The following is a 23,044-nucleotide window of genomic DNA, read 5'->3' as shown; positions in this document are numbered from 1 at the left end:
CACTACATACCCCTCAGATTGGCTAAAATGACAGGAAAAGATAATGATGAATGTTAGAGGGGATGGAGTTTCCAATAGGAAAACTAGGACACATACATTGTTTTTGGAATTGTGAATGAATGCAACCAATCTGGAGAGCAATTTGGAACTATGCCCAAAGAGCTATCAAACTGTGCTTACCCTTTGACCCAACAGTGTTTCTACTAGGCCTATATCCCAAAGAGATCTTAAAGGAGGGAAAGGGACTCACATGTGCAAAATGTTTGTGGCAGCCCTTTTTGTAGAGGCTAGAAAGTGGAAACTAAATGGATGCCCATATATTGGAGAATGGCTGAATAAGTTGTGGTACATGGATGTTATGGAATACTATTGTTCTATTAAAAAACAATCAGCAGAATGATTTCAGAGAGGCCTAGGGAGACTTACATGAACTTATGCTAAGTGAAATGAGCAGAACCAGGAGATCATTGTAAACAGCAACAAGAAGATTATGCAATGAAGGGGCTCTCTTCAACAATGAGATGATTCAGGCCATTTCCAATGATCTTGTGATGAAGAGAGCCATCTACACCCAGAGAGAGAACTGTGGGAACCAAGTGTGGATCACAACATAGCATTTTCATTATTTTTTGTTGTTTGCTTGCATTTTGTTTTTTCTCATTTTCCCCTTTTTGATCTGATTTTTCTTATGCAGCATAATAATTGTGTAAATATGTATAGAAAAATTGCACATGTTTAATATATATTGGATCACTTGCCATATGGGGGAGGAAGTGGGGAAGGGAGGGAAAAATTTGTAACACAAGGTTTTGCAAGGGCGAATGTTGAAAATATCTATGCATATATTTTGAAAATAAAAAAGCTTTAAAAATAAAAAAATGTAGTCTCTGTGTGTATCTCTTTCCCTCCCTTTCCCCTCCCTCTCTTCTTCCCTCCTTCTCTTCTTGCTCCTTCCCTCCCTCCCTCTCTTTCTCCCTCCATCCCTCCATCCTTCCCTCCTCTCTCTCTCTCTCTCTTTCTCTCTCTCTCTCTCTCTCTCTCTCTCTCTCTCTCTCTCTCTCTCTCTCTCTCTTCTTCCCTCTCTCCTCCCCCCCCACTCTGGTCGTGGTGGTGGTAGTGGTGGTGGTGATGATGATGATGATGAAGTGTGCATTGTATGACATGATCAGATCTGTGCCTTAGGAATCATCTTGCCTACTCTGTAGAGGGTGATTTAAAGGAGGGAGAGACTTGATGCAAGAATAATATTGTGTTAAGGAACACTATTGTAGTGATTGAGATGGTTTCAAAGAAAACTGGAAAGATTGCATAAAGAAACACTGAATGAAATGGGCCAAAATATGAGAAGAATTTATACAATAATATCGATATTTTGAAGATAAGCAATTGAGAACTCTAATCAACACAATGGACTAATCATCATTACGGAGGATTTAAGATAAAATATCTACCTTCTAATAATGGGTCTCATCACCATTATTAGGAGGTAGATATTTTATCTTAAATCCTCCGTAATGATGATTAGTCATTGTGTTGATTAGAGATACAGATGATCCCTGTGAATTCTCTTAAAAAGATTCCCAAACAGAAATAGTTAATAACAAAAACCCAACATTGCCATAATTTCTAGCTGTAGAAACTTTTTTCGGATTTGGCAAAAGAATGAATGATTTCTCCTAAAAATCATTTCTCTCAATTGTGAGCGTTGATACCTTGAAACCTTTTTTTATTTTTTATCAATTTTATTTAAAAGGGTTGGACAAAGTGATCTTTATATACCTTCTATTTCTAGATCTAGATTTAAATCTCTATTCCTATAGAATTTAAGCTGCTTGAAGGCAGGAATTATTTCATTTTATTTTTTTGTGGACTGAAACTTGTATTTAATAAATGCTTGTCAGTTTAATGAATGATTAGCCTCAGATATTTACTATATGAGCCTGTGCAAATCATATAACCTCTATTTGCTTTAATCTACTGGAGAAGGAAATGGTAAACCACTCCAGCATCTTTGCCAAGACGATGGAATCATAAGGAGTTGAACACAACTGAAAAAACAACAAATAAGGAACGACTAGATGGCACAGTGTATATAGTACAAGGGTTGGATTCAGGAAGACCTGAGTTCTAAACCAGCTTCAGAACTACTAGCTGTGTGACCTTGGCAAGTCACTTATATTTGCCTCAGTTTCCTCATCTGTCAAATGAGCTAGAAAAATAAATAACAAACCACTCCAGTATCATTGCAAATCCCAAATGGAGTCACAAAAAGTCAAACATGAATTAAAACAACTAAAAAATAACAACAGAAAAGTCTCGTGATATTTTCTGAAGTCAATAAGGCTTGTTTTCAAGATTTTGATAAACCAGGTGGTCAATGGTAACGAATGTCTCCCTAAAATCTAGTTTTCTTAGTGGCTAGAGTCACTTGATATGAGCTCAGTTAGTCCCACTATGACACGTTTCTCACTGCAGTCAAAGCCAAGGCCAGTCACTGTTACACTTGATAGCACAATGGGTTGTAGGGATACTTCCCTCTGACAGAGCTCTGACTGTGGTTATGAAAAATGGCTATTCCAACTATGAATATTTTCAGGCATTCTAATTGAGGACTTAAGAATGGAACACCGACCCCAAACATTATAAACATTATATTACTCTAAAAAAAAACCTGATATTGTTGAGTGAAGAAAGGGGAGATAACAATAATGGAAAAAGAAACAGCTGCTAAGTTATTGGACTATCTTGAATCCTGGGGTTCTGACTATGACTGGAAGGCTGTTTTTTTTATGACCTTCCTTGTAATTACTTTTGAGCTACTCCTACTGGAACTTTGTAGGATTTGTCATAAAAAGCTTTCAGAACGAAAGATCCAGAAAGAGAGCAGCTCAGATTCTTTGGAGGTAAGAGTCAATGTGATGAATTAAAGGAGAGTAGGTTTATTTTATTGTTTATTGTTTCCAAATTTTAAAAAAACATTTTGTTAAATGTCCAAGTCAGACATCTTGATTTGCATCTTTTAAAAAATCTTGATATTTTTGTCATTATTTTTCACTTATATACTTTATTTGAGCCTATTGCTTATTAATAAGCAATGTGCCCCTACTCCTTACAGGTCTATATCAACTTCCAGTTAAAAAAATAGAAAACAATTAAGCATATTGATTTACTATTCTAACCTATCATTTTCTTATTTGAAACAGGAGGAAGAAAATACTTTTCTGAAAAACTTTGGATATGGTAAATATGCTGCCAATTTACTAAATTTCTATTTGACATAAAACCCTAATTGTGCCATCTTATTAATTGTTGTTTTCTCCTATTTACCTATAGAGAACTGGCCACGTACTCAATTACCTCCAAAAAGAAGGTAAATGAAATATCTTGGCATTTTAAACTGTATTAGCTATTCTTTGTCAAATTTAATCTTTTTTTGTTTGTTTGTTTTTTAAAAAATCATGTTTTTTGTTTTCAAAAAAGTTTCCATTTTCAAGAGTTTGGGGATGTAATTATAAAAATTATTATATATATATAAATATATATATGTAAATATATACATATATTTACATATATATATATATAAAACAAGAAAAATAACAATTATAAGGATAAATAATGGCTTGTATAGCTGCACTATAACTTAAAAATAAGCCTATTTACTTTTTTAAAAAAAAAGCAATCATTTTTTATTTTCCGAATCATTACTTTCTCCCCTCCTCCTGAGGCAGTCTTAATGCTATTTTTCAAATATCTATATCTATCTTACTTTGAAATTTCTGCCTACTGATCCTTGTCTTGCCTTCTGGCAATAAGTAAACCAAATCTAATTTTTTTCCTACTTGACAAGTTTTTTCATATTTGAGTATAACTATCATTTCTCTAAGTTTTGTCTTTTTCTAAGATTTCCACTCATTCAACTAATTTTCATAACATATTCAACCAAACTTATACTATTCTGGTTCATATCTTTCAGTACATTTTCTAGTACAAGACTTTAGACCTCTTTTAATATCATTGTAGCTTACCAAAGCTATTTGGTTACCACATCTCACATTATCTACATTTTGCCAAAATAAGAGTTAAAGAAGCATAGTCAAGAGAGCATTAATTAGTCTTGGAATCAGGAAAGAGATGTGTTTAAATCCCATTTTTGAAATTTACTAAATATCTTAACCATTCTTAATTTCTCTGAACCTCATTTCTTCAATTGCAAAATGTTTATAATGATACTTTTATAGTGCCCATTTTACAGGATTACTGTGAGGCTCAAAAAAGATAACACATGTAAGATGCTTTTTGCTAACTTTTAAAGTATTACACAAATAATAGTGATTATTATTAAAATATCCACATTTTTTCTAGATGAAATGTTACCTAGACACACTTCCCCATCTTTTGCTTGCAAAGTTGTCTTTTTTTTAATCCCATATAAGATTATATTCTTTTTTGTTGTTATCTTTAATTTCAGATACAACACTTCATATTATATATGTATATATATATACATATATATTTTTATACATTATTCATATTGATTATAATGTGGTCATTACCTCCTTGATTGTTTCCAAGAGAATAGACAAGGATAGAATAAAAGAGCCAAATGATATCGTGAAAATTTAGGGGGAAAGAGGATCATTTTAGTTTTAGATATGTTTGATTTTTAGTGCTGGGACTTGGAGAAAAGTTAGCCTGGTGATGTAAATTTGGGAATACCTTAAGATAATAGTTAAAGTTGTAGAAATAATGACATCACCATGGAAGGAGATGTAGAACAAGGAAAGAAGATGACCAAAGAAAGAATCACTGGAAACAACTAAGTTACGGGAATGACAAGAACAAGTAAAAGAGTTAGAAATTAAATGATTACATGGATAATGCAAAGAAGTTGTCAGAAATAGAGTAAATAAGAGAGAATCAGAGGAGAGGGTTTGGTGTAGAAAGGTCAAGGAAGATAATGATTGAGAATAGTTTATTGCATTTGATAATTAGGACTTCCTTAGTAAGCTCTGAGAAAATAGTTTAAGTTGGGTAAAAGGGAGAGAAGCCAGATTTCAATTATGTGGATAGTGAGAAAATGGAAGCAATAAGTGTAGATAATAAGTTGAAGATATTTAGCAATTAAAGGAAGATAAGGCATGAGATGGTACCCCTTAGTAGGTGACATGGCATTGCCTCCTGCAATATCTGAGGAGATTGGGCCATCTAAAGAGAGAGGTCTCTTAGCTTCCATTCCTCTTTACTTTAAAGCTCCTGGGATTTTTTCCTAGGCTTTCCTTCTGGTCTTTTACTTCAGAAGAAGTGGCTTTTCTGGCCAAAGTTAACTTGTTCAGTTATGCTTTTGATTTCATGTCCCAAATTCATAGCAGGTCATTTAAGGCCCATAAGCATATGATTTCATCATCCATTCTAACTCATTTCATATTTCTCTACTAGAGTTCTACCTTCTAGACAATCTAGTTTACTTGATAGTTCCCAAGCTTTATGTCTTACCTCCTTGCTTTTGCACAAGGGTCTCTACCTGCCTGGAATGAATGCTATTCTCCCCTTTGTTATTAAGACAAGAAAAGTTTTATTTCGACCATTATTATTTGTAATTTTTAAATTGTGCTAATTATATTAAAAGACATGTAAATTTTGAGGTTATAGGAGGAGTTTGTTAACATGGGGAGATCCTAAAGCCTTGGTGGAACTGTGCCTAGATTACCCACACTTCTGAACATATTTCCATATTTATCATATTGCACAAGAAAAATTAGATCAAAAAGAAAAAAAATGAGTTAAAAAACAAACAAGCAAACAACAACAACAAAAGATAAAACTACTATGTTGTGATCCACATTCAGTCCCCATAGGTCCTCTCTCTGGATGCAGATGGCTCTTTCTATTACAAGTCTATTGGATTGGCTTGAAGCAACTCATTGTTGAAAAGAGCCAAGTCCATCCATCACAGCTGGTCATCACATAATCCTGTTGTTGCTGTGTAAAATGTTCTCTTGCTTTATTCATTTCACTTGCCATTAGTTCATATAGGTTTCTCCAGGTCCTTCCAAAATCAGTTTGCTGATCATTTCTTTTAGAACAATAATATTCCATTACATTTGTATACCAAAAGTTATTCAGCCATTCACCAACTGATGGTCATCCACTCAATTTCCAGTTCCCTGCCACTACAAAAAGAGCTGCTATAAATATTTTTGCACATGTGGATCCTTTTCCCTTATTATAATCTCTTTGGGATTCAGGCCCAGTAGAAACACTGTTGGATCAAATAGTATACATAGTTTCAAATTGCTCTCCAGTATTGTTGGATCAGTCCACAACTCCAACAACAATGTATTAGTGTCACAGTTTTCTCAGATCCCCTCAAACATTTATTAATATCTTTTCCTGTCATCTTAGCCAATCTGAAGATGTGATATGGTACCTCAGAGTTATATTAATTTGTATTTCTCTAATCAATAGTGATTTATAGCATTTTTATATGACTAGAAATGGCTTTAATTTCTTTGTCAGAAAATTGTTTATATCCTTTGCTCATTTATCAATTGTAGAATGGCTTGTATTCTTGTAAATTTGAGTCAGTTCTCTATATATTTTAGAAATTTTGTTTTTATCAGAACCCTTGGGTTTTTCTCCCAGTTTTCTGCTTTCCTTTTAATCTTGGTTGCATTGGTTTTGTTTGCACAAAACCTTTTTAATTTAATATAATCAAAATTATCCATCTTGCATTTTATAATGTTCTCTACTTCTTTGGCCATAAATTTTCCTTCTTCACAGATCTGACAGGTAGACTAGCCCTTGTTCTCCTAATTTGCTTATAGTATCACCTTTCATGTTTAAATCATGAACCTATTTCCACCTTATTTTAGTATAGGATGTTAGGTCTTGGTCAATACCTAGTTTTTGCCATATTATTTTCCAATTTTCTCAGTAATTTTGGTCAAATAATGAGTTTTTATTCCAGAAGCTGGAGTCTTTGGGTTTATTAAACACTGGATTACTCTAATCATTGACTATTGTATCCTGTAAATCTATCCTATTCCATTGATCCACTACTCTATTTCTTAGCCAATACCAAATGGTTTTGATAACTAATGCTTTATAATATACTTTTAGGTCTGGTACAGCCAGATCACTTTGATTTTTTTTTTCATTAATTCCCTTGAAATTGTTGATCTTTTGTTCTTCCAGATGAATTTTGTTATTTTTTCTAATTCTATCATTTCCTGGCAGTTTGATTGGCATGGCACTGAATTCATTTAGGTAGAATTGTCATTTTTATTATATTAGCTCAGCCTATCCATGAGCATCTAATATTCTTCCACATCACAATTCTTAATAATCCTGAACTCATAGAGCAAGCCTTATATCTGAGAACTAATTAAACCTGCTTTGGAGCCTTTGTATATGTAATACCAGCTCAGCAGCTATCTCAAAGGCATTTTTTTCCTCATTTAATAAGGAGGTAGGAAACAGATATATTCTTTATCTGAATATGTTTTCAAATAGTCAGTTTGTGGATTTGGCAGTTCTCTGAGTAGTCCTGAAATGTAGAAAAAGATTTTACTGTTAATTATCTAAGAGTCTTCTTTGGACAAAAGAGAAAAAGAGTTTAAGACTGTGAAGAGGGAGAAAATGAACTCAAATGGTGAACAAAAGATTTCCCCTGAGCATAGGAAATATAAGGACAGCTTACCAGAAGCAGGTTTACCAGAAGCGTGAGCTTCTAGGATTAGCTTCTCACTGGTCAGTTCCTCCTTACACTCTTCTCCCTTATGAAATATGCCATCTTTGGTCAAATTGACTGAAATGTATTTAGTTAACCATGTTCCTATCCCCAATCCAGAACAGTCTCCTAAAGTTCTGATGTGATTTAAGCATTGTCCTTTTTCTTGCTTTCCAAATGCTACATAGGAAACAGTCACTATGGTCCAGAATCTATATAATCCTACATGTATAGGCAAAAAATTTTTATGAAGTTCACCATTTATTTACTTGCTGAGTGCTTACCAAGGGCCTGGCTTACTCTGGAATTAGTCTTCCCTCCAACTCAATAAATAATTGGTAATAAAGAAAAAGACAAAGATCTAGCTTTCTATTTCAGAAGGAAACCTGAACTTTGTCAATCTTTCCAGATAAGTTGGAACTCTTCCTATAGATATTTAGGAACTGGGAACCACCTCCCTTTCAGGTGAGAAAACAACATTGAACCAACTTCCTGAGGGTCCAGACAAAATTTTCAGGTATTCCTTTCTATGCAAAGTGCTCTAAAGTCTCTTCAGGAGTAATTTTTTTTGCAGTCACACAAATTTCTGGGATTTTGTTTTTAAAAATGCATTAACTCTTTGATTTTTGATTGATAAATTCAGACTATTATTTCCATTTAATTTTATATATGCTAAATTTGATTTGTTTTATTGTTTTTTGTATTTTTGTTTTTACTGTTTATATGAAATGAACACTTCTTAAAATGGCTTCCTTTTACTTCTTTGGAATAATTTGTGATTAAGTTGTCAGAATTTTGTTTTCTAGAAACTCCTAATTCTCTTAGAGGTTCAAATGTGTCGCACAGAACCATGGCAATCATTTTGAAATCTGCTTTTGAAAGTTTTGAATGCATATCTGACTATACTAAGCATTACTTTTATTTGTTACTAAGAGTTTTAAGATGACATGGTCACTTTTTTTTTTTTCATTTCTCATTACTGCTATTATATCAGCAACAGGCTTACCAAAAATGCATGCTTCTAGGACTTTGTTCTCATTGGTCAATTCTGCCTTACATTCTCCTCCCTTATAAACTTTGCCATCTTTGATCAGGTTTTGATTCAAGTGCACTTGTTGCACAATTGGATCTATCTTCTTAGAAAGTTGATCTAACTATTGACTCTTAAGCAGTTTAGGCCTTTGTACAACAGGAGGAATGGGATTAGAAGAGTGACCTAGGACCCCCCCAAAAGAAATTTCAGCAGTCTAATCCATATTCTTTGGGTCTGATTATCTTACATCTAAAACCGGAAGTTCTTTTAAAAATTTTTTTTTTTAGTATTATAACTTTTTATTGACAGAACATATGCCTGGGTAATTTTTTTTTTACAATATTATCACTTGTACTCACTTCTGTTCAGACTTTTCCCTTCCCTCCCTCCACCCCCTCCCCTAGATGGCAGGCAGTCTTATACATGCTAATTATATTATAGTATATCCTAGATACAATATATGTATGCAGAACCAAACAGTTCTCTTGTTGCATAGGGAGAATTGGATTCAGAAGGTAAAAATAACTTGGGTAGAAAAACAAAAATGCAAAACAGTTTACACTCATTTCCCAGTGTTCTTTTTCTGGGTGTGGCTGATTCTGTCCATCATTTATCAATTGAAAATGAATTAGATCTTCTCTTTGTCAAAGATATCCACTTCCATCAGAATACATCCTCATAGAAAAATTACAAAACACTTGCCACAAAAATAAAATCAGATTTAAATAATTGGAAAAACATTCAGTGCTCTTGGATAGGCCGAGCGAATATAATAAAGATGACAATACTCCCCAAACTAATCTATTTATTCAGTGCTATACCAATCAAACTCCCAAGAAACTATTTCAATGACCTAGAAAAAATAACAACAAAATTCATATGGAAGAATAAAAGGTCGAGAATTGCAAGGGAACTAATGAAAAAAAACTCAGAGGAAGGTGGTCTAAGTGTACCTGATCTAAAGCTATATTATATAGCAGCAGTCACCAAAACCATTTGGTATTGGCTAAGAAATAGACCGGTAGATCAGTGGAACAGATTAGATACAAAGGACAAAAAAGGATACATATATAGCAACCTAATCTTTGACAAACCCAAAGATACCAACATTAGGGATAAAAATTCATTATTCGGAAAAAACTGTTGGGAAAACTGGAAATTAGTATGGCAGAAATTAGATATGGATCCACACTTAACACCATATACCAAGATAAGCTCAAAATGGGTCCATGATTTAGGCATAAAGAGGGAGATAATAGATAGATTAGAGGAACAGAGGATAATCTACCTCTCAGACTTGTGGAGGAGGAAGGAATTTATGACCAGAGGAGAACTAGAGATCATTGTTGATCACAAAATAGAAGATTTTGATTACATCAAACTAAAAAGTTTCTGTACAAATAATACTAATGCAAACAAGATTAGAAGGGAAGTAACAAATTGGGAAAATATTTTTAAAAACAAAGGTTCTAACAAAGGTCTCATTTCCAAAATATATAGAGAACTGACCCTAATTTATAAGAAACCGAACCATTCTCCAATTGATAAATGGTCAAAGGATATGAACAGACAATTCTCAGAGGAAGAAATTGAAACTATATCGACTCACATGAAAGAGTGTTCCAAATCACTACTGATCAGAGAAATGCAAATTAAGACAACTCTGAGATACCACTACACACCTGTCAGATTGGCTAAGATGACAGGAACAAATAATGATGAATGTTGGAGGGGATGTGGGGAAACTGGGACACTAATACATTGCTGGTGGAGTTGCGAAAGAATCCAGCCATTCTGGAGAGCAATCTGGAACTATGCCCAAAAAGTTATCAAACTGTGCATACCCTTTGACCCAGCAGCGCTACTACCGGGCTTATATCCCAAAGAAATACTAAAGAGCGGAAAGGGACCTGTATGTGCCAAAATGTTTGTGGCAGCTCTTTTTGTTGTAGCTAGAAACTGGAAGATGAATGGATGTCCATCAGTTGGAGAATGGTTGGGTAAATTGTGGTATATGAAGGTTATGGAATATTATTGCTCTGTAAGAAATGACCAGCAGGAGGAATACAGAGAGGCCTGGAGAGACTTAAATCAACTGATGCTGAGTGAAATGAGCAGAACCAGAAGATCACTGTACACTTCAACAACAATACTGTATGAGGATGTATTCTGATGGAAGTGGAAATCTTCAACATAAAGAAGATCCAACTCACTTCCAGTTGATCAATGATGGACAGAGGTAGCTACACCCAGAGAAGAAACACTGGGAGGGGAATGAAAATTGTTAGCACTAATATCTGTCTGCCCAGGTTGCATGTACCTTCGGATTCTAATGTTTATTGTGCAACAAGAAAATGATATTCACACACATGTATTGTACCTAGACTATATTGTAACACATGTAAAATGTATGGGATTGCCTGTCATCGGGGGGAGGGAATAGAGGGAGGGGGGTATAATTTGGAAAAATGAATACAAGGGATAATATTATAAAAATATATATATAATAAAAAAATAAAAAAAAAGAAATACTAAAATTAAAAAAAAAAAAAGAATACATCCTCATACAGTATGATTGTTGAAGTGTATAATGATCTCCTACTCCTGCTTATTTCACTCAGCATCAGTTCATGTATGTCTCTCCAAGTCTCTCTGTATTCCTCCTGCTGGGCATTTCTTCAGAATAATAATATTCCATAACATTCATATACCATAATTTACCCAAACATTCTCCAATTGATGGGCATCCATTCATTTTCCAGTTTCTAGCCACTACAAAAAGGGCTGCCACAAACATTCTTGCACATACAGGTCCCTTTCCTTTCTTTAGTATTTCTTTGGGATATAATCCCAGTAGTAGCACTGCTGGATCAAAGGGTATGCACAGTTTGATAACTTTTTGGGCATAGTTCCAGATTGCTCTCCAAAATGATTGGATTCGTTCACAACTCCATCAGCAATGCATCAAGGTCCCAGTTTTCTCCTATCCCCTCCAACATTCATCTTTTTTTTTTTTTTTTTTTTTTTGTCATCTTAGCCAATCTGTCAGGTGTGTAGTGGTATCTCAGAGTTGTTTTAATTTGCATTTCTCTGATCAATAGTGATTTGGAACACATTTTCATATGAGTAGAAATAATTTCAATTTCATCATCTGAAAATTGTTCATATTCTTTAACCATTTATCAATTGGAGAATGGCTTGATTTCTTATAAATTGGAGTCAATTCTCTATATATTTGAGTCCTTTATCAGAACCTTTAACTGTAAAAATGTAGAACCAGAAGTTCTTAATCTTTTTCTAGTACCATTGACCTCTTTTTGTCAGTTTAGTGAATCCAGATTTCTCAGAATGTTTGTTGCCTAAATTGATAATTGAAGGAAATGCTAAATTTTGGATAGCGATTAATGGGAAAAAATTATCTTTCCCCATTCAAGTTTTTATAAATTCCCTGAAATCCATCTACTGAATTCTTGGGTTTCTGTGGACTTCAGATTAAGAGTCTCTGCCTTAGACCCATCACTCTGATTGTGTTCTATGTTTTATCTGCTACCTAGACTTCTTGTTGGATGGCTTTCTGTCTTAGTTTGGTGAACATAGAAACTTGTTCTCCCTTCCTTCCTGCTTTTCCACTCCTGACATCACCACCTTAGTCTTGAAAAAGTCTTAGCTCCTTAATCTCATATGATCTCTTCCCTGTAATGGCATCTGAAAATTATCCCAGATTAAAGGAGGGTAGAAGGAGGATATACTACCTTTTACTTTAGGGATTCCCCCATCTTAGCATCCCTTACTACCTAAAACATTTATACCAAACCTCCTTGTGCTGAGAGATTTTCTAATCATATCATGGACATGGGCAAAAATCTGTAGGACAGAGAATTTTAAAATAGCAATTCTGAGGCATCTCTGTAGTGAAAAGTTCAAATAAAACATTTTGAAAGGAAGTACAATTTTATTATTTCCCTTGACTATTTTGGAATGCAAAGTATATTTAAAACAAAACAAAGTAACAACTTTGTATCAAGTAATAAGACTCACTTTAGAGCCTCTGACTGGGTCCTGTTATAATACCCCAAAACAATATTTTGGGACCCTTATATATCTAGTGCCCTACAGATATGGCACTAATACTCTAGGTGGGTAAATGAATCTGGTTATTGTGGTACTAATAATATTCAAGCAGTAAAGGTATATAGGACAGTCAGATTGTGATGATGGAGTAACAAACTAAGCAATCTTCATTAGTTTATCTGCTAAAGTTGCCTATAATAGTGATTATTTTATAGTTAAAACATAACATTTCTAAATTCATATCCTTTTGGGCAACTTAGACAAAGTATTCCTGTCTTCTACAAATGACATTTTTATATAGCAAGTTTAAGATCTGCAAACTGCTTTGCCTACCTTTTATCATAAGAACCTCACAATTTTGTGATAAAAAGAAATATGTGTATTATTGCTATTATTATCCTCTTCATTTTCCCAATTTTTCCTTCTACTCTATTATTTGATTTTCAAAATCCTTTTTGAGCTCTTCTATGACCTGAGACCAATTCATATTTTTCTTAGAGGCTTTGGTTGTAAGGAGCATTCTCTTTATCTTCTGAGTGTGTTTTAAACTTCCTTGTCACCATAGTCACTTTCTGTGGTCAGACTTCTTTTTTCTGTTTGTACATTTTCCAAGTCTTTTACTTGACTTTTAACTTTTTGTTGAAGTAGTGCTCTGCTTTCAGCATGAAAGGTGCACTGTCCCAAGCTTCAGGATTTTGTGCAACTGTTTTCAGAGATACTTCTAAAGACCTGTAAGTTTTCAGTTGTTCCAAAATAGTAAGATCTAAGGAGAAGTATTTACTCCTTTCCTAGCTTGTGACCACAAGCACTCCTTTCCCTTATCCATTGTGACCACAGTTCTGGTGTACCCTGTGCTTCTCCTCACACTGGACTGCCACTCAGGACTGTGATCTGGATCTGAATAGGGGCAAAGAAAAATAGAATCCTGCCTAACTGCTAGCAAAGAGATCCCTGTAATCTCTTTCTGACCACTTGTTTGATCCCCTTACTGTCTATAGCCTGAGAGCTTTGGAAGCATCTGCTGCCAGGGCTGATTAAGTGGCTCCCTAGGCCTGCTCTTGGTATGTTGTGGCCAGGCCTTGCTGGTACAGCCTATGCTGGATTGTGCTCCACTCCTACTCTGCCAACCTTCTAAGTTGTCTTGGGCCGGAAAATTGTTTCACTCTGTCTTTTTGTGGGTTCTGCTCTCCTAGGATTTTGTTCAAAATACACTCAGAAGAAGATACAGAGAACAACCCTACATCCAAAGCCTCCAAGAAAAACACGAAATAGTCTCAGGCCATGGAAGATCCCAAAAAGGATTTTGAAAATCCAAAAAGAGAGGTAGAGGAAAAATTGAGAAGATAATTGCAAGTGATGCAAGAAAATCATGAAAAATGAATCAACAACTTGGAAAAGAAGATACCAAAAAAAGTTAGCTCATTAGATACTTGGAGGGGTTTGGGGGAGAGCTCAGGCAAGTCTCTGCCTTTACTCCTCCATCTTGGCTTTGCCTCCTATAGTATCTCTCTTTGGGTTCTTCTTGGTGAAGACTCTAGTCTCTTTATCAGAGACCTCACTTGAAAACTTGTGTGAACAACATTCACTAGATTTTTCAGATTTTTATTTCTGGACACTAATAAACCTGTTAGTGGCAATTTGCACAAAAACTACCCAATAACTCTGAGGCTCAATGTTCTCTCCTCTTATTATCCTAAGCATCTTCTTTTATTTTAATGAGTAAAGGGAAAAAAGCACAAAGAGACCATGCTAAGTACAAGGGGCAAGGTCATCATTGTGAACTATTCAGCCCACATGTGGCACTTAAAGGCTGAAAGGAGCTTTGCCCTTTGTCTTTATGACCTATAAAATTTTTTATGGTTTACAAACATTATCTCACTCAGTCCTCACAATAGTCTAGTGAAGTAGCTAGCATTAACATAGCCTTAAAGATTTGCAAAACTCTTTTAAAAAGTTATCTTTTTTTACAGTGACCCTGCAGTCGTGAAGATCTGAGTTCAAAACTGACTTCAGACATTTGACCCATACTAGTTGTGTGACCCTGGGCAAGTCACCCACCCCAAAATCATTAAAAATGTTCTCATTTGATCCTTACAATAATTCTGGGAGTTGGTGCTTTTATCACCCCAAATTTGCAGGTGAGGAAACTAAGGCATACAGAGTTGATAATGATTTGCCTAGAAATGATACAAGTTAGTAAATGTCTGAGGCAGAATTTGAATTCAGGTCTTCCTGTCTCTAGGTCCAGCAATTTATTCACCATAGTATCTAAAAACTGCCTGGTAAAAATAAGTTAATTAATTAAAAAGAAGTAAAACTGCCAAGTAGGTAAATAATGCAAGTTTTTTTTTTGTTTTGTTTTATAGATGAGAAAAATGAGATCTGTAGAAGTTAATGACTTATAGAAAGTCATTTAAATGACAGAGCTAGAATTGCAATCATAGATCTTTCTGAGCAAGTCCATTTCTCTTTGTACTTCACAAAACTGCAGCTTTCCACTAAAATTCATTAGATTTTCTACTTATGCAATAAGAGTTCATTCATAGCTAGTTGGCACAATAATTAGAAGGCTGATTCTGGAGTCAGGAGAGTCCAAGTCCAAATCTGGCCTCAGACATGTACTAGCTGTGTGATGTGGACAAGTGACTTAACCCTGCTTACTTCAATTTCCTGATCTGTAAATTGAGCTGGAGAAGGAAATGACAAACCACTCTAGTATTTTTGCCAAGAAAACTCCAAATAAGATCATGGAAAGCAACAACAACAATAACTCACATTGAATACGGTGTCTTAAAAGTAATCAAAAACAGGATTCCTGGAAATAGATAGTACAAATATTATTTTTTTTCATTTCATAATTAAGAAAATCAGGATTAAGAATAGTGAAATGACTTGCCCAGAATCACACAGCTAATAGGTATCAAAGCTAGAAGTTGAATCAAGATGAGGATGATATAAATAGCAGTTATAGTAAAAAAAAAAAATCTGGCTTTTCCTCTTTCTGTTTGTATCCTCCAAAATTTGTTATGATCAAAGAAAAATTATATAATAGAGTTCTAGAATATAACCTGAAAAATAAAATTTTACCAAAACTCCAACCCATGATATAAATTAAAACTGAACCAAAGATCAAACTCTAATTTCATTTCACTATACTATGCTGTCTTCCCGTCCTAAATCTTAACCTATAGTTTGGGAGGTAGGAGGACTCTAATTCTCTAATTTTAAAGACCTTATTATGTTGGTAAGGGGAAAATAAATTCTTGGAAATTTATAAAATAATTCCTTTCACCTAGTCAACTGATTTGTTGAATGAGTAGCAAATCCTTTTGTAATGTAATTCAGCTCCTTGCTTTAGTAGTTTTGCAAATTTGGATTTTCATATTTTTTTTCTTAATCAGGACATAACTAGAAAAAATATATGCCAAGTGTAACTTTATGTAATATTCTATATTTTCTTATAGGCTTGCATCTTTATCAAGGAGTCAACTTCTGTCTTCACTTGACCCCCAGAATACAGAATACATCATTAATGAGATGCTTTCAACTTCATATGAAACATGGTCTGGTAATAGTGATAATGAAAGCCAATTAAGTTGGCCTAGTGGCAGTGGAAGCTGGCTGTCATTTTCAAGTGAGGCTATTTCATCTTCTTCATTTTTAAATTCAGTACACAGGAAGCGCCCTTCTAACCAGAAAAGATTTTCTCATCTTATGTTTGAAACACTTCCATATTCATCAAGAAAATTATTACCAATAAGGAAAATGCATGTAAATAAAAATAAGAATGTACGGTTTTCTTCTGATCATAACTTTTTGAGAAAATCCAAAGTGACATTAGAAAATGATGATCTAGACCTGACACCATGCCCTTCAGCTCATTTATATCTTCCCAGAAACCAAATCAGGCTTCTAGAAGAGAATTTGAGAAATCAAATCCCTTCAAAATCTCAGCCTGTGATAAAGATTAAAACTACTTATCAAAGCTCAAACTTTGCAAAATTGAATCAAGCACCACCATACCCATCAGAAGAAACTTCTTATAAAAGAGAGAAAATGCCCCAACAGTCATTATTTCATTACCAAGGTGATATTAGGCCCAACATTTTTTTCCATCCTCAAACTGAAGTTTCAGTCCAGACTGAAGCTCCAGGCCAGGCCCATGATTGTAATAAGACTCAAAACAGTTTTAATATCCAAACATCAATAAAAGTCCAAGATTTATCCAATTTCCCAAATGCTTATTTTGGGAAGCAGTTCACTACTAACTTTTTAGATGAAAGTCCACCAGTTTTATCTCTGAGAAAAGACAAAACACACATATTAAATATCATGGAGAACCTAAAAATTTTAAAACAAGAGGAAGAACAGAAAAAACGTTCGATGTTGCCTAGTACTTGTATACCTATTTCAGCTCAAACAAGGCATAAAAATGGAATTTGTTCGACAGATTTGAGAAGTACAATGGGTCCCAGAGTTGTGAGTATCAAGGCAAAGAAAAAATCATATTCACAGCTACTTAGTATTCCAGGCTATGGTACATTAGCCAGTAGAAAGAAACTGGAATGGCACATTGCAAAATCAGAAAGCACTTGTGAAATGAATACATGGAATGTCTTACCAGATTCAGCCCGGAAAGCTCTACAAGGTTCTGCGCCCAACTCATCTTTTGGTGAACATAGAATAAGGACAAATACAGATAATCCAAGAGACACAAGAATTAAGTTTTTTCCACAGGTACAGAGCAAAAAGTTACCACAGAAAATATCCTATGCACAGCCAATTGAGAAGATACCTCGATCAGTGGAAAATAAAGGTGAGTTTAGAAAATCAACAGATACCTCTAGATGTATTTCAAAAGGCTCAGATATCAAAAAGCAGACAAATAAAGACTATGGCATGATCAGAACAGGATTAACTGCGAACAGCAAAGAAAAGGATTGCCTATCATATTCAAATAAGATAGACTTTCTTGCTCTAAAGCAAGATACCCAGCAATCCAAATGTGTACCTCAAACTGCTTTGAATTCTGATTCTTTCCCCAAGAAGTTTTCATTTCAACCTGAGTATGCAAATAAAATAAATGATGCTATTTACCCAGAGAGTTTTAAAATGTCAAATTCACAGGGAAAGAATATAACAAATAAAACTGACATGCCTGAATATGAATATTCCAGATCTGGAAAAAGGCTTAAATTGTTTATTTCAAGGCAGAAGACCCTGCAGCCAAGAGTAGTATTAAAATCTTTTCTCTGTTCTATTTTTGCTCCTGTCAAGTCCCCACTTCAAAGTGAAAAACAGGAGAAAAATGAATATTTAGGAGAAGACATGAATAGAATAATACAAGAGCAATCTCAAGGAGCAGAGACATCAATAATTGAAGTCAAATATGAACCTCTGTTTGACTCAGAAAGGGTTGCTAATCTCCAAACTGCACCCTGCCAAGAAGACGAATCACTAATTAAGACACCGTTACTGGTGGAGTGTGATAGCCCCAGAGATTCCATGACCCAAGGAAATGATGCAAATCAGCAAGAATGGTTTACTACAAAGCTTGATAAAAAATGTTCACCAATAATTATTTCAGAATCTGGGAATGCCATTAAGCCCTGTGTACCTCCACTTGAACAAACACCAGTAGAAATCTCAGAAGACTCAAAAACACCAGTATGTCTTCTAAGTTGTGAAGAAATCAAAAGATCACTTGAGGACCACATGAAAGCAACAAATATTTTACATTCTATCTACTCCACTGTTCCTAATTCCTCTCAAATTAAAATCAAATATGTAAAAATAATGGAAGACAAAAACAATTCAGTATGTATACCTATAATTTGTGAAGAAATCAAACAGTCTGAGTCAAAAGTAGAAAATGGAGTTGATTCAAAATTTAGCAATGCCCCCATGACCTGTCCAAGTACAACAAAAATGCAAATAGTGGCAGACGTTAAAAATACAATTCCTTCTCCAAAAATAAAAAAGTATGATTCTTGTGAAGTGAATGAAATTGATACAAGTTTAACAAAGTCAGATACATGTCTAAATACAACCACTGTAGAAATAGTATCAGATGTTAATTCAGTGTGTTGTCCTTCAGTTTGTGAAGAAATCAAATTACCGCCTGAGACTCAGAAAAAAACTGAAGACTTTTCAGAATCAAACATTACCTCCATTCCTTGTTCATGCTCAGCTGTAACAGCCCAACCAGTGGAAGATATAAAAGAGACAGTGGCTTCTTCGGTTTGTGAAGAAATTCCAAAGACTCCTGATAACACTTCACAGTCTAGTGATGTATGTTTTTACAATTCACCTCCAGCTGAACCAAATTCTTTAAATTATGAAGAAAAAACTAAAAAATCCCCTGCATCCCACAAAGCAAAAAAAGATGTTTTGGAATCTATATTTACTTGTGCACCCAACAAAAATTCTAGGAAAATGAAAACTGTACAAGTAATAGCAGATATGAGCAATTTAGTATGTTCTTCAGTTGGTGACGAAATGCAAAAGTCTTTTGAGAGTTCCACTATTTCAGAATCTTCAGACATATCTATTTCCTTTCCTTCTGAAGCTAAAAGGAAATCAGTGCAAACACTAGAAGATGTGAAGAAATCAGTATGTTCTCCAATTTGTGATGAAATCATAAAGTCCTTACAGTCTCATATCACAGAAGCTGTTTCAAATTCCATAGATGCCTCCACACATACTCCATGCTCCATTAAAAAGAAATCAGTAGAAGTAGTATTGGATTTGAAAAAATCATTGCTTTCTCTTTCAATTCCAGTAGAAACCAAAAGGTCTCTTGAGACTTACATAAAAACTGGAGGTGTTACAGAATCTAGAGGCACCTCCATCCCTGTTCCATTTCAAAAGAGAATATCACAATTAGCATCGGACATGAAAAATTCACCATTTCCTCCTTCAGTCTGTGAAGAAATGCCAAATTCCCTAGACACTCACATAAAAATTCCTTCTGAGAGGAACTGGGAAATTGACAGAAAAAGAGAGAAGCTTCCACAGGAAGAAACATTTCAAGAGAAAAAGAGTCAAGAACACATTGTAGCAGATGTAAAAAAAGAAATGCAGGCTTCCCCACATCCTAATGGGAGAAAGAAAGGCCAAGGCACGGTAATACCTGGGAACTTCAAATCCCAATTATGCTCCATTTCTGTTCTTGATAGGCTCACTGCTAATGAAAAAACAAAACTTATTTTTCATTTCCAAAAAAAGAGACTAGAGTTGAAACAGGGAAGGATCCATACAATAGCAATTGAATCTTACCAAAAATTACCTTCTCTCATCAAACCATGTATTTCAAAAGAAGCTCACAGTGATAGGCGAGTATTTCCAAGATGTAGAAAATTAAAATTTATGCTCCAGGAAGAAGTTGATTCCATAGAGATGAACTTAAAACACAAGTACTTGATGTTTCTTCTTGGACTCCCTATTAATAGTCGAAGATCATTAAAAGAAATCATCCCAAAGGCTGTAATTCCAATCCCTGAAATGATATACCAGAAATGCAAAGCTAAATATATTGAAAAAAATGTGATAGTAATTAAAAAAGAAGTTAGGGAGAAATTAGAATCACACATTCGTGAAAAACAGAAACTTCGTTTTTCAAATTCAGCTATGAGTTCTTTTCCCCAAAGCTTCTTCCCCAGTCCTCCAAAAAACATATATGGTCCTGAAGAAGAAAGCTCTGTGAAAAGAGTCATCTGTTCGCTTTTCATTGAGGGTGAAACAAAGAGGAGTTTACCCTGTTATTTGAGAAAAGTGACAGCTGAGCAGAAGGATGTCATTCCCTCAAAATTAATGAAATGTGAGAATACAACAAAAGAATTATGCCCTGTCAGCAGTATGAAAGCAGTGATTGTTAACAAATTAAATGTCACAAATTACATCAATAAGAACATTAAACAAGCTGTGGAGGTCAATATGCAGTTAAGGTTAAACCAAAAATCTTCACATACATCTGCTGAAAATAAGGGACGATTGTTTCCTCTAGTTTTCCAGAGATTCACAGCTAATGATTTAAGAAAGTTTGTTACACATTTTTTAGTTAAAATATTGGAGATCAAAATGAACATGATTCCTGGAATAGTGAAAGAATCCATTAAAATGGTAGATAATCAGGTCCAAAGAAAACCTCGATTAGAATCAATTTTTCATACTAACAAAATCAGAAAGCCAAGGAGCACAAAATTGTCATTCATGGACCCCAAATGTCTTCATCAAATAATTCTTAATTTACAACACAAATGTCTTATGACTCTCTTGGGGCTTCCCGTTGAGACACAATCCCCAAAGCTGACTATGCCACCCAAGCCCAGACCTAGGCTTAATAAAAAATGTACAACTGTACACAAGGTTGAAAACCAAGTTTGCTTTTCCATTGATATGGAGAAATTAGAACAACATATCTCTTTCAAAAAGCAGAACCCCTATAAAATTCCTCCATCAATTGTAAAATTATTAAAATCATTTATACTATCTACTTGTCCTTCTGAATACATTCCTACGGCAATGGATGACAGAAAAAATTTGGGGAAAACCCTTTCTCGGAAAAGTTCCAGCATTATCCTTGATTCTCAATGTTTAACACAGAAAAACAAGGGTGATCTTTCTTTGAGAAAACGCCATGAATCTCTAGGAGAAGAGAAATTCAACAATGATTTAAAAGTATCTCCAAAGTTGACTAAAACTGTCCCTGATCCTCCAAAAGATGCACCAACAAATATTGATAATTCTGAAGATTCAGAAATATCTTGCTTTCAGAAAATAGAAATTTGTCCTGAACCTCAGAAAAATACACGTAAATCACCTGCCACACCTAAGAAGATAAAATTTGTTACTGCTCAGACAAACACTGACATAGTATTTGACTTCCATAAGACATTACCTCAGAAGACTGAAAATGCTCCTGATTTCTTTGAAATCCACAGTGACCATTCAACATCATCTGAGATTTGTGACATCTTTGAAACTAAGAAGGGAGTTAAAGCAAAAGCTGAGAGTGGTAGCTTAAAAGCCTCATCTCAGAAGACTGAAGTTAACCTTCAATGTCAGGAAAATGTCCAAAAATCTGTTCAGTTAAAGAAGTCTCCACCTCCCCCCAAGAAAAGAGTAGAAGTGGAAAAGCCTTCCCAGAAATCTGCCAAGTTAAAAAAATCTCCACCTCCTCCCAAGAAAAGAGTAGAAATAGAAATGCCTTTCCAGACACCAAATGTGATCTTCAGGACCTTTAAAAAATCCTGGGAAAATGTACCTTTATCAGATGGTGGTCCTTTAAGGCAGGATCAGAAGGAAATGTATTTTGACATTCCATTTAAATTAGAGGAATTTATTCCTTTGGAAAAATGCAGCAAGACAAACCAAATCAGCACCAAAACAAAGCCAGTTTACCAAAAAGGAGATTTATTTCCCCAAAGTATCCAAGTATCTGGAAGTTACAACTCCCTCATAACATCATCTTACAATAAAGCTCATCAATATAGAAAAAAGAAATTGCACCCTAAAATTAATTCTCCTTACTGGAAGTCTAATAGTCCATTAGAAGCTCAAATCATGCCATATTCATTACCCAGAGAAGACAAGCTTTCAAGAAAAACACGGAATCATACAAGCTGTCCTTTGGCTTCCCGAACTGACCCAGGCATCAAACTAAAACTCGAAACAAATGATGGGAAAATTATTCTGAGTGTAGAAAATAAAGATGGAAAGAAGCCCAATGTTGATCTGTCCAAAGAGAACACTATGAAACCTGACCATTCTTACAATTTTACAGAGAGTCAAGAGAAACAGAAAAAGCAAGAAGTATATGACTCTGGTTTTAAAAGTCCAGAGTGGCATTTCTTAAATAAACCTAAATCAATTTTAAAACAGCAAGAGATTGACTATTTTCATTTTAGGAGAAAAAACACCCAACCTTTTTTTTATGCCTGCACACCAGCAGATACTCCAGGGAATAAATCCAAGACCATTCGCTGGAATATCCCCAAAAATACTTCTGGACAGAGTAAGTTTAGAATTCCCTTGGTAGCAAAGTTTTCAAATCCAGAGAAAATATGGAATTCATCAAAGAAGTTTTTGGAGTCAGTTTCAGAATCCTTTAACTTATGCCCGGTCCATCAAAAATGATGCAAATCAGATCTAGACCTCTCATTGATGAGAAGTAAATGCTGTCAAATTGTGAAGTAATAAAACCAAGTAAA

At 34.6% G+C, this 23,044-nt stretch overlaps 1 protein-coding gene across 2 annotated transcripts; it reads left to right on the top strand.

Annotated features, from left to right (window-relative positions):
- The first annotated feature begins 2,505 nt into the window (after nt 1-2,505).
- Nucleotides 2,506-23,044, top strand: CCDC168 (coiled-coil domain containing 168). 2 transcript variants are annotated; one of them, XM_074299476.1, is made up of 5 exons: nt 2,506-2,903; nt 3,204-3,240; nt 3,334-3,370; nt 14,027-14,246; nt 16,298-23,044. In XM_074299476.1, the coding sequence occupies exons 4-5, from the start codon at nt 14,203-14,205 to the stop codon at nt 22,968-22,970; spliced, it is 6,717 nt and encodes a 2,238-aa protein (XP_074155577.1). In that variant the 5' UTR covers nt 2,506-2,903; nt 3,204-3,240; nt 3,334-3,370; nt 14,027-14,202; the 3' UTR covers nt 22,971-23,044. The 2 variants fall into 2 exon arrangements, with proteins under 2 accessions (XP_074155577.1, XP_074155575.1); XM_074299474.1 differs by lacking the exon at nt 14,027-14,246.

This window comes from Sminthopsis crassicaudata, chromosome 3, assembly GCF_048593235.1.
Source record: "Sminthopsis crassicaudata isolate SCR6 chromosome 3, ASM4859323v1, whole genome shotgun sequence".
Classification (NCBI taxonomy): Eukaryota; Metazoa; Chordata; class Mammalia; order Dasyuromorphia; family Dasyuridae; genus Sminthopsis; species Sminthopsis crassicaudata.
The sequence above is the reverse complement of the archived record's forward strand: the minus strand, read 5'-3'. Positions and strand labels throughout refer to the sequence as shown.